The sequence below is a fragment of the Oncorhynchus keta genome, chromosome 34 (genome assembly GCF_023373465.1).
Source record: "Oncorhynchus keta strain PuntledgeMale-10-30-2019 chromosome 34, Oket_V2, whole genome shotgun sequence".
NCBI lineage: Eukaryota > Metazoa > Chordata > Actinopteri > Salmoniformes > Salmonidae > Oncorhynchus > Oncorhynchus keta.
The window spans coordinates 58,467,907-58,480,501 of record NC_068454.1 but is presented as its reverse complement, the minus strand read 5'-3'; the positions used below and the strand labels follow the sequence as shown (position 1 = coordinate 58,480,501).

Sequence of the window (12,595 nt, the reverse complement as noted above, 5' to 3'; positions counted from 1 at the left end):
AGCTGGCTGGTTGTAAGCTGTATTGGCAGGACAGAACAGCGGCGTCTGGTAAGACAAGGGGCGGCGGACTATGTATTTTAGTATTTAACAGCTGGTACACAATATCTAAGGAAGTATCGAGGTTTTGCTCGCCTGAGGTAGAGTATCTCATGATAAGCTGTAGACCACACTGTCTACCTAGAGAGTTATCTGTATCATTCGTATTCCGCCATAAGCAAACAGCTCACCCAGAGGCGGCACTCCTAGTAGCCGGGGACTTTAATGCAGGGAAACTTAAATCCGTCTTACCAAATTTCTATCAGCATGTTAAATGTGCAACCAGAGGCAAAAAAAAACTCTGGACCACCTTTACTCAACACACACAGAGACACATACAAAGCTCTCCCTCCATTTGGCAAAGCTGACAATAATTCTATCCTCCTGATGCTTACAAACAAAAAATTAAAGCAGGAAGCACCAGTGACTCAATCAATAAAACAGTGGACAGACGAAGCAGATGCTAATCTACAGGACTGTTTTGCTAGCACAGACTGGAATGTGTTCCGGGATTCCTCCGATGGCACTGAGGAGGACACCACATCAGTCATTGGCTTCATCAATAAGTGCATTGATTACGTCGTCCCCACAGTGACCGTACGTACATACCCCAACCAGAAGCCATGGATTACAGGCAACATCCACACTGAGCTAAAGGCTAGAGCTGCCGCATTCAAGCAGCGGGACTCTAACCTGGAAGCTTATAAGAAGTTCCGCTATGCCCTCCGAACCATCAAACAGGCAAAGCATCAATACAGGACTAAGATTGTATCGTACTACACCGGCTCTAACGTTAGGTGGATGTGGCAGGGCTTGCAAACCGTTACAGACTACAAAGGGAAGCATAGCCGAGAGCTGCCCAGTGACACAAGCCTACCAGATGAGCTAAACTACTTTTATGCTCGCATCGAGGCAAATAACAAACATGTATGAGAGCACCAGCTGTTCCGGACGACTGTGTGATCAAACTCTAAATAGGTCAACATTTTCAACCTCTTCCTGTCAGAGTCTGTAATACCAACATGTTTTAAGCAGACAACCATAATCCCTGTGCCCAAGAACACTAAGGTAACCTGCCTAAATGACTACCGACCCGTAGCACTCATGTCTGTAGCCATGACCGGCTTTGAAAGGCTGGTCATGGCTCACATCAACACCATTATCCCAGAAACCCTAGACCCACTGCAATTTACATACCGCCCCAACAGATCCACAGATGATGCAATCTCTATTGCACTCCACACTGCCCTTTCCCACCTGGACAAAAGAAACACCTGTGTGAGAATGATATTCATTGACAGCAGCTCATTGTTCCCTCTTTTACACTGCTACTCTGTTGTTATCATCTATGCATAGTCACCTCAACGAACCGGTTCCCCCGCACATCGACTCTGTACCGGTACCCCCTTGTGTAGTCTCGCTATTGTTATTTTACTGCTGCACTTTAGTTACTTGTTACTTTTATGTCTTATTCTTACACATATATACACTGCTCAAAAAAATAAAGGGAACACTTAAACAACACAATGTAACTCCAAGTCAATCACACTTCTGTGAAATCAAACTGTCCACCTAGGAAGCAACACTGATTGACAATACATTTCACATGCTGTTGTGCAAATGGAATAGACAACAGGTGGAAATTATAGGCAATTAGCAAGACACCCCCAATAAAGGAGTGGTTCTGCAGTTGGTGACCACAGACCACTTCTCAGTTCCTATGCTTCCTGGCTGATGTTTGGGTCACTTTTGAATGCTGGCGGTGCTTTCACTCTAGTGGTAGCATGAGACGGAGTCTACAACCCACAAAAGTGGCTCAGGTAGTGCAGCTCATCCAGGATGGAACATCAATGGGAGCTGTGGCAAGGTTTGCTGTGTCTGTCACCGTAGTGTCCAGAGCATGGACACGCTACCAGGAGACAGGCCAGCACATCAGGAGACGTGGAGGAGGCCATAGGAGGGCAACAACCCAGCAGCAGGACCGCTACCTCCGCCTTTGTGCATGGAGGAGCAGGAGGAGCACTGTCAGAGCCCTGCAAAATGACCTCCAGCAGGCCACAAATGTGCATGTGTCTGCTCAAACGGTCAGAAACAGACTCCATGAGGGTGGTATGAGAGCCCGACGTCCACAGGTGGGGGTTGTGCTTACAGCCCAACAGCGTGCAGGACATTTGGCATTTGCCAGAGAACACCAAGATTGGCAAATTTCGCCACTGGCGCCCTGTGCTCTTCACAGATGAAAGCAGGTTCACACTGAGCACATGTGACAGACGTGACAGAGTCTGGAGACGCCGTGGAGAACGTTCTGCTGCCTGCAAAATCCTCCAGCATGACCGGTTTGGAGATGGGTCAGTCATGGTGTGGGGTGGCATTTCTTAGGGGGGCCGCACAGCCCTCCATGTGCTCGCCAGACGTAGCCTGACTGCCATTAGGTACCGAGATGAGATCCTCAGGCCCCTTGTGAGACCATATGCTGGTGCGGTTGGCCCTGGGTTCCTCCTAATGCAAGACAATGCTAGACCTCATGTGGCTGGAGGCATTGATGCTATGGACTGGCCCGCCCGTTCCCCAGACCTGAATCCAATTGAGCACATCTGGGACATCGTGTCTCGCTCCATCCACCAACGCCACGTTGCACCACAGACTGTCCAGGAGTTGGCGGATGCTTTAGTCCAGGTCTGGGAGGAGATCCCTCAGGAGACCATCCGCCACCTCATCAGGAGCATGCCCAGGTGTTGTCGGGAGGTCATACAGGCACGTGGAGGCCACACACACTACTGAGCCTCATTTTGACTTATTTTAAGGACATTACATCAAAGTTGGATCAGCCTGTAGTGTGGTTTTCCACTTTAATTTTGAATGTGACTCCAAATCCAGACCTCCATGGGTCGATAAATCTGATTTCCATTGATAACTTTTGTGTGATTTTGTTGTCTGCCCATTCAACTATGTAAAGAAAAGGGATTTAATAAGAATATTTAATTCATTCAGATCTAGGATGTGTTATTTTAGTGTTCCCTTTGTTTTTTTGAGCAGTGTATATATATTTTTTTTATATATATATATATTTTTTTTTGAGCCATTGTTGGTTAGGGCTTGTAAGTAAGCATTTCACTGTAATTGTATTCAGAGCATGTCACTAATAACATTTGATTTGACTAGAATACAGTATATTAACTCAGCAAAAAAAGAAACGTCCCTTTTTCAGGACCATGTCTTTCAAAGATAATTCATAAATATCCAAATAACTTCACTGACAAGTCGTGGTTTTGTCTCACCAGGGGTGATGGTCGGATTCGTGTTTATCGTCGAAGGATGCCTGTACTCTGTAGCGGGATCGATTTGGAGGTGGAGGGTCCGTCATGGTCTGGGGCGGTGTGTCAAAGCATCATCGGACTGAACTTGCTGTCATTGCAGGCAATCTCAATGCTGTGCGTTACAGGGAAGACATCCTCATCTCTCATGTTGTACCCTTCCTCCAGGCTCCTCCTGACATGACCCTACAGCATGACAATGCCACCAGCCATACTGCTTGTTCTGTGCGTGATTTGATGCAAGACAGGAATGTTAGGGTCCTACCAACCTAGATCTCAATCCCATCTGAGACCTGTTGGATCGGAGGGTGAGGGCTAGGGCTCTTCCCCCCAGAAATGTCCAGGAACTTGCAGGTGCCTTGATGGAAGAGTGGGGTAACATCTCACAGCAAGAACTGGCAAATCTGGTGCAGTCCATGAGGAGATGCACTGCAGGGCTTAATGCAGCTGGTGGCCACACCAGATACGGACTGTTACTTTTGACCCCCCTTTGTTCAGGGACACATTCTATTTCTGTTAGTCACGTCTGTGGAACTTGTTCAGTTTATGTCTCAGTTGTTGAAACTTATGTTCATACAAATATTTACACGTGAAGTTTTCTAAAAATAAACAGTTGACAGTGAGAGGACATTTCTTTTTTTGCTGAGTTTACATATGAAATGGGTACAACCATATGTAAACAAAGTGACCCGTGTCTATGTACATAGGGCAGCAGTCTCTAAGGTGGAGGGTTGAGTAACCGGGTGGAAGCCGGCCTGTGACAGTGACTGAGTTCAGGCCAGGGTACTGGGCGAGAAGCTGTTTTTCAGTCTCTTGGTCCCAGCTTTGATGCACCTGTATTGATCTCACCTTCTGCATGATAGAGGGGTGAACAGACTGTGGCAGCTGAAGTCCTTGATTTTCTTGGCCTTCCTGTGACACCGGGTGCTGTTGGGCGGACTGCACCACCCTCTAGATAGCCCTGCGGTTGCGGATGGTGCAGTTGCCGTACCTGGCAGTGATACAGCCAGACAGGACGCTGTTGCACCACCTCTGTCTGTGTGGGTGGACCATTTCAGATTGTCACTGATGTGTATGCTGATGAACTTGGAAGATTTCCACCTTCTCCACTGCGGCCTTGATGTGTGTTACATCTGCTGTCCATGATCAGCTCCTTTGTTTACATTGAAGTTACTTTCCTGACACCCCTCAGCCAAAGCCCTCACCTCCCTGTTGGATGGCTCATCGTTGGTAATCAGGCCTACCACTTGTCATCTGCCAACTTGATTGAGTTGGAGGCGTGCATGGCCACACAGGAAGTACGAGAGGGGGCTGAGCAGGCACCTCTGTGGTGCCCGTGTTGAGGTTCAGCAGTAGTGGGGGTGTTATTTCCTAACTTCACCACCTGGGGGCAGCCCATCAGGAAGTCCAGGACCCAGTTGCACAGGGCGTGGTGCAGACCCAGGGCTTAATAAAACTTGGAGGGTATCATGCCGTTTTGTTGGCTGAGCTGTAGAAGAAAAAAGAAATGTATAGTCTTTGGATCCATCCGGACAAGAGGAATACCTTGGGATGGTATGCAAATTGCAGTGGGTCTAGTGTAAAGAGATCCTTAACTAGCCTGAGAGAACTTCATGGAGTGCTACAATTACTTGATATCAGTACCGGTATTCTATGAATGTAATTATCAGTATAACAGTTTCAAATAAATACAGTAACTTGTACTAAAATGTTGGAAATGATTTGGAATAATGAGTGCATTCAGAAAAAGACAGACACAAAGTAGGGGGGAAAGGGAAGGGATTTATTTTTTGGGGTTTAATTTTTGATTAGACCAATTAAAGCAGTGCTTTGGGTTCTTTTTTTTAAGTCAAATTCAATCAAGTCTGGACATGTGGCATAATTTCATATTCATTGGTGACAGTAAACAAAATGGGACAAATTAAAAGCCAATTTGTTGAGAAACACTTGAGTTTCAAATTTAGGAGAAAGACTTATATATATATGTATGAATCATTAGCAGAAACCAACAGAACACATCTTTGTTCTTAAAAAAAGACAATGCATTTAAACAGAACAAAGGCAGATGAAACCAGGTTGACAATAACATAGGGCCAAATTCAATTATCTTCTGGCAGAAGAACAGCAGATAACTGAAGGTGGTTTTTAGATAAACATTTTTGGTCAATGAATCACATCACAAAATATCTATGTCGATCAACAACAGAATTTCACAATGTTGGGTTAAAATGTAGGCACAATCAAGTCGAACAACTCAATTCAGGGCACGTTTTCCAGACAGATCATAAGTAGTCCTGAAAAAAAACCTAATTCAAATAGAGACTATCCATTGAAATAGTGGTTTTAATCCAGGTTTGGGATCAATCTGTCTGGGAAACCAGTCCCCAGCAGCTGTCTTCAGGCTGTAGCACACCTGGAAAAATAATATAACAATTCATACATATCCAAGTCTCCTCAAAAGGGTCAAATGTAAGCCAAGTTTCTTTTGCACAATGCATTTTTTTTGCCATCCACTGTGCATAATAACAATAAAAAAACATGTGCAAGATTACAGACATTACACAGTGAAGGGGTATTGACAAATGCTATAGGCAGATTCTTTTTTACAAAAATATTCCGTATTTGAAGTCAAGACATGTCCTTAGCATGACTTATACATTCAGTGTTATTACTAAAAAATACTTTATCAAGCAGGTTTAAAAACACACTGCTAAATGTACATATGCTGCAAGTATTTTTTACACATTTCATTATTTACATGGCTCTTTTTCTTTAACTTATTTCAAGCTCGTGAGCTCTGTTTTGTCGTCTCTAAGATGGCCATTACAGTTCCCATTCTGCAAAGAAAATAAAGACTGCCTCCCTTCAAATTAGAACCTAGAGGGAGATAGTCAATTAACCACCCACTGATAAAAAGGGCCTCTCAGCCTGTAACTTATAAAAAATATTTTGATTGCAGTGCAAGAAGAGTAGGGTGCAGAAAGCAGTGAGTATCTGGAGATTGCTGCTGGAGACTTTAAATGTAAACAGATCCACACGGGCCTTGCGCCGAACGTCCTCTGTGCCACGCACGTCTCTCAACGTTGCACTTCCTCGTAAGAAACTGCCACACAGCAAACAGGGCCATGGCACAGGAGATAGAGGTCGTGAAACTTACAGTTCCACGTTCCTGTTGAATCTGGCCCTCCTCTGCATTGTTTACTGTGTGGGGTTTCGGTAGGGAACGAGATAGTTTGAAAGTGGCTAATAGCAGTACGGATTGCGTTGGGAAAAAAAGTGACCCAGAGGACCAAATTCTCTGTGCCACACAAGCCAACGTGGTTGATATGGCACTGGTAACCACGTCAGACATACAAGGGAGATGGTGAAAAAAAATGACAGCAGAAGACATTCGTTTGGTTAAGACAAAACTGACTCATTGATTAATAACCACATCACAAAACAAAATAATTGTATGATAGAGCTGCAGGCCTTGGACCAGAACAACTGCCATAGTGCAGAGCGCACAGCGCAATAAAAAAGTACAGGAGTTGAACGTCCAAGGCCTGTGTGCCATGGCCTCTACACTTCAGTTTGAGGTTATACTTGTGACCTGTACTCACTACTACAGCAGATTCCCTCCTGAAAGATAGCTCTGGTTTCCCTGCAGAACAGTGGATTTTACACACCACCCCCCCCCCCAAAACAGAAAACAGTAAGTCAAACGAAAGAAAATGCTACTATTGTAGATTGTGCTTCAGGCAGCACCAGGTTGTCAGAGGTGAAATCCTTAATGATTAACAGAACTTATCGTGCCAAAGAATTACTGGTCCACAAAAATGGACTGTACATGAGACTGCATTAACATGTTATTACTAACAGTATCCAACCTTACCGCTTGGGAAGAAAAGCCCACAGAATTGCTATAACGGCCAACAAAAAACAACAAAACAGAGCACAAATACGAAGGATATCCAGTTCATCGTTAGTGACAGAAACAGACTCCAATGAGAGCATTCTCCCCCACCAACAAGGCTGCAGCGCTGTAATATCTGTGGTTCTCAAAAAAAGAGAAAAGGGTGACAAACAGCTGCAGAGACATCCCTACAACATGCCTACCACCCTTCGAACACCTCAACCTAAAATAGCCAAAAGTATATTACAACGCTGGGGCGTTCAAGGCAGGTAGGAGCCTTCGTTCACACGTTGGCTTTGAAAGGTCAGGTTATGGGAGTCCATCTCTAGGCATGCACCTTGAGGAGGCTCTTCAGCTGGAAGGCCATAATCTCCCTGCTGTCACGAGTACCCATGGGGACCCAGTGGCTGGGGGGCTTGGGCAGCACACTGGGGGAGGGTGGCTCGCTGAACTTGGCCCCTGCATAGCTCGGGCCGCCACACTGGGCGGCCAGAAGTGTGTTCAGGTGGGACACAGCGCCCTCCCAATTCTGATCGTAGGCGTTGGCAAAACGGACAGAAGTGTTCATCTTCTCAGCCGACGCGGCCAGCCGCGCCTCTGGGAACCAGGGGTAGGCTGCGCCCTTGCGGTGGCCATGTTGGTGAGGACCTCCCGCCGCCCCCGAGGATGCTACGGTTGTCACTCCATTCTGATCGCGGACAACTCTCTGCTTGGCCCGGCCCAGCTGATGGTTCTTCTTGGGCAATGGCCGCTCTGGGTGGGACACTGGAATGTTGTACCTCTCTCCACCTCCCATACTGTACTTCCCAGACTATGTGTCACCTGAAGGAGGAATACATTTATATTAAGAAACAAATCTTAAAAAATACATTGAAGCAACTCATTTCTAACATTTACAATTTAGTTATCCAGAACTTACAAGTGGCTTGCGCAAGGGCATAGAGGTGTTTCACCTATTAAACTCAGGCAACTCAGGGATTCGAACCAGCGGCATTTCAACGCTCTTAATGCTAAGCGAACGTTACCTGCAGCCCAACAATTAAACATGACAATTGTCCCCGGTTGAAAACACCGCTTTACCGAAATGGTTTAAAAATATATATATGCGTAGTTTATATTTAAGACGGGCAAAATATATTTAACAGAACTGCTGGAACAAATGTGCATCACTGAAGTTACTTCAATGCGCTCAATTGGCCTTCGTGCGAAGGATCAGCCCTTCCCCCACCCGACAAAAAAACCACTAGTAGCCAATGCCTACCTCTTTGTTGTTAGAAAGTTGAATGTGCAGAGATGCTTCCTTCTTAATTTCTCCTTTCCAATTGGGCTCCAGGTCCTCGAAGTAGTCTTCGGTCTACTTCTCGCTGCACTTTTAGGTCCAGCAAGATCTGGAGTTGTCATGTGCCAATGAGCGTCGTTTTCCCGTGAAGCCGAGTAGAACATCAATTCACTTCAGCGCACGAATATGCTCAAAGCCGATCTAAACGATACATATATTTTTTTAGAAATACTTAGAGTAAAAAATAGAACGACACTGCTCCAAGTATGTAAACTGTTGCTGTTACAAATTGAGAATGGGCCCAGTTCTCATGTGACAAACATGCATCTTCACAAAGCTAACTACGTTCTACAAACTGTCTGGTAAAATTCATACACTGGTAGCAACATAATACATATTGGTTAACTGGAAAATAAAGTAGGTAGCCAACTAGCGTCCATGTTTAGCTATGTAAAGCCACGACGTAAACAACGAATAATGCTTTCACTGGCGTGGAAGATAACGTTACGTTAGCTTGGTGGAGAAATTGAGCGACTGATTACTAAAGTTTGATGATAACACTGAATACATCTTTGTAAGTAAAAGCCGTCTATCTAGGTCACTTCTCTGGCAACAAAACAAAGAACGCCACTCATAAGTCATATGGTGTCACAAAATTATAGCTAAATTAACTTAGCCAATTTAGCTAAACACCGGCTCTTACCGACTTCCTCAGGCTTAGTTGGTAAAAGCCCTTTATCAGAGATTGTTGAATTGACGTCTGAACTCTCTGAATGTAGAAATTGCTATATCTAGAAATGTGTGTATATCTCTATTCCCTCTCGACTGTCTGATTTGCAACAAAATGGAAGCTGGGGTAGGTATATGTAGCTGCGCAAGCTGAGCTCTGACCAATCACAACAGCTCTGTGACCGAAGGACCAATCGGAGAGGCGATACACAGACGCATTCACGTCTGTTGCCAGACAGTTGACGCGAAAAGACAAACCTCCCAACCTAGGCTTCCTTTGTTGTTGGAATTTCCATGAAGGAGTGGTAAAGCATCAATAAAACCACCATTTAGATTCAAATCAAGTAAAACGACATTGTATTTATCCATCAAACCTGACAGTCAATAGCAGATGCTTCGGAAAAAGTTAATACTGGTGTTCCAAATGAACAATTGACAAAATATGTCATGATATGTAGACCTACATTACTAAATCATTTGAGTAGCCTACACTAACCAGGTTTCCATACAACATTTGTATGCTAAACAGTTGGCTAGAGTGCACTTGCGTGCTGCGTGTTGCGACAAAACCGTCAGTAGAGTTGGAAATGCGATGGAGCCCCGTTAAAATATGTTTTATTCGATACATGGGAATTGAACAGCAAAAGTAATTTGTGTCCACTACGTCATCACGCACAGCCTTTTATCAACAACAAGTCAATCTGATGGAAACAGGACTCGTGGGGAAATGCGCATATTGTTTATATGGAGGTTTTAGAATATTCGCATGAAATTCTGTTGCCAATTGGACGGAAACCTCGTTTGTGAGAGAATCTGTCAGAGATCAATTCCTACTAAGATTATGACATGATTGGCTTCTCAATGGTTCAGTATTATGTAATCCAACTCAATATCAGCCATGACAATGTATATTCCTGAGTATAACAGCATTTCTTAATATATTTATAGTGGTTTTGTATTTATATTTTATTACCATATAAAAAGAAAAAAAAAGAAACAACATTTAACCGGATTTCCTGTAGTAGTGGGTGGGTGGTGATTCATGTGAAAGGAAGTGAGCAGCAGCAACAGGCTTTTGCAAGACTGGGCAAATTACTGTCATCAGTTACCAGCTAACAATGGGCCTATGTCGCAGTAATTTCTCAGATATTTGCTCAAGATGGTCAAAAAAAGTCCCCATAGCTTATTCCCTTTATATGTTTGTTGTTGTGTATTTAGGGTTCAGGATTATTGACCATAGATCATAAAGTGAAATACATTTTACTTGATTGTGTTAAACAATTTTGCACTCTCAATTAAACCCCACCCCTAACTGCATCACTATGGTGGCCCATATGTATATATCATTTTTTGTTTGTTTTGGGGCTCTATAGTCAGCCACTGTCAAGATGTAGGTCTGTTATTAACAGTATTTTCTCACTTAGTATCTGTGTTTTCCATGTTGTCTCTGTTGTTTGATAAGATACTCAAATGACATGCCCCTAAACCTGACCTAATTTTACCGTTGCAAATGTTACCTAATGTTAACTTGGCTGGGAACATAGAACAACAAGTTACACTAGAAACCTCAAAGCTTGGATTTATAAACCGTTTCCTGCCATCATACCACTAGGTGTCAATGTGCTGCATCCTCTCTGATAATATACTATCCATTTGTACACAGTGTCTGGTTCGTTTGGGGTAATTGCATTTGCCATTGTCATGGAGCTCTCTCCCAGCCGCCTGACAGTGGAGGTTTATTTCAGAACACGTAAGGAGATCTGATCATATTACACAATTATAGGAGGATATCTTCTGTTTTCAGAGACGAGAGCAGCACCTCAGACCAGACCTCAAACAACAAACCTTTATGAGGACAATAAATATGTCTCGCCTGTGTCTGATTTCAGCTTCCATGTTTTACATCAGAGCATGTTTCTAATCTGTGGTAATAGTACATTGATGACAGTATGCACTGTGAGTCTGTGACTTATTATAGAACCTACTGTTCTAGATTTTGAAGACTGGGTTTACGTGTTAAATATTTATAGCAGGTCCAAGTCTCCGGGATAAAACAATTGTATAACGGTTACAAGGAATGAATTCCAACTGTGCTCGCCAATGTCTAACACTCCTGTCTCTCACTGTAAAAAGAGTGTTGTTGCAACATTTTGCCTGGCTATCAACCCATATACCTTGAGTGAGTACCCAGTGTGTACTATACACCCCTGTGACAAGTCCTTGCAAAGGTTGGGCCTCCTCAGGCCAGAAGCTATGTATGGAATTTAGGTCATTGCGAGGCTCTACTAGGTCACACAGGAGTATAGAGGTGGTACACGCAGGATGTCAAATAACCCAAGTTGTCAAACTCCTGACATGGGAACACAACCAATCCCTCTCACCCTAATTTGGGCAAGAGGTTGGGTGTGTTTGTGTATAATTAATAATGACTACAAATATATTGTTTTGTGATACATACAAAGAGCTGAAAGGAAAACCAACAGGCTGTTGCAATTGCGTTTTACATGAGGTAATCTGTTGTAAGCAAAGAACTAACTGTAACACAATGACTGACTTTGTTCCATTCATCTGAAAGGAGGGAATAGGACACGGTCAGACTACACTTTAAGTGAGGGGTCATATCAGTGCCTTTTTTTCTCTCTTTAAGAGAGGCGGTGGGAGAGTGGGAGGAAATTTGATCTTGAGACAGCACTCAGCATTATGGCCATAAAAGTATGAAACCTGGCCTGAAGCTATTTCTCATTGAATGTATAAGGAGAGGATACTTTTTGTATTTGGTTCTGGGTTCGGAGACCGGTGTTATTTAGCTTATTGTATATCATTTAAAATCATTCAATTAATAACCATAAAAGGTATAGTAGGTGCCAAATGCTGAGCTTGTGCACCTGTTGAGACAATGACAGAAATGAAAAAGTGGAGGAGCTTAGCTGCCTGCTTGTAATCAGATTTCCTCCCTCTGCCCAGCCAAATTGGTCAGGTCACCGACAGGGCAGTGAAGAGGAGGATAGTATACTGCCTTTAAATCAGACATGGTCGACTCTAGTGAGTGGGTCAATGCCGGACCAGACCATCTTTTTCAGTCCAAATGTGTTCAATGTATTGTATAACGTGTGTGTTGTAAAGCTAAAATAGTAAAACGTTAATTATTTCAGATTGCATATGGGCAAATTAGCTCTTAGAACCTGATTAGAATATATTAACACGTTATTAATTTAATATGTCCTAAACGACAGTTTCTTAATTTTGATAGGCTAATAAAGTATTGTAATTTCCTCCCCTGTGGGATTTTTAAAATTGATTATTTCTAGGCAACAGTACACAACAAACTTCTGCTTGCCTCAA

At 43.6% G+C, this 12,595-nt stretch overlaps 1 protein-coding gene across 1 annotated transcript; it reads right to left on the bottom strand.

The window, feature by feature from the left end:
• Nucleotides 1–5,112: 5,112 nt before the first annotated feature.
• LOC118373636 (proline-rich nuclear receptor coactivator 2) lies at nt 5,113–9,381 on the bottom strand. Its single transcript, XM_035759832.1, has 3 exons — nt 9,228–9,381; nt 8,507–8,725; nt 5,113–8,067 (listed from the first exon to the last, which is right to left on the bottom strand). The coding sequence occupies exon 3, from the start codon at nt 8,039–8,041 to the stop codon at nt 7,571–7,573; it is 471 nt and encodes a 156-aa protein (XP_035615725.1). The 5' UTR covers nt 8,042–8,067; nt 8,507–8,725; nt 9,228–9,381; the 3' UTR covers nt 5,113–7,570.
• Nucleotides 9,382–12,595: the final 3,214 nt, after the last annotated feature.

Excerpts from the sequence above, each read along its gene's own strand:
- LOC118373636 (XM_035759832.1), bottom strand. The coding sequence starts at position 8,041 with ATGGGAGGTGGAGAGAGGTACAACATTCCAGTGTCCCACCCAGAGCGG.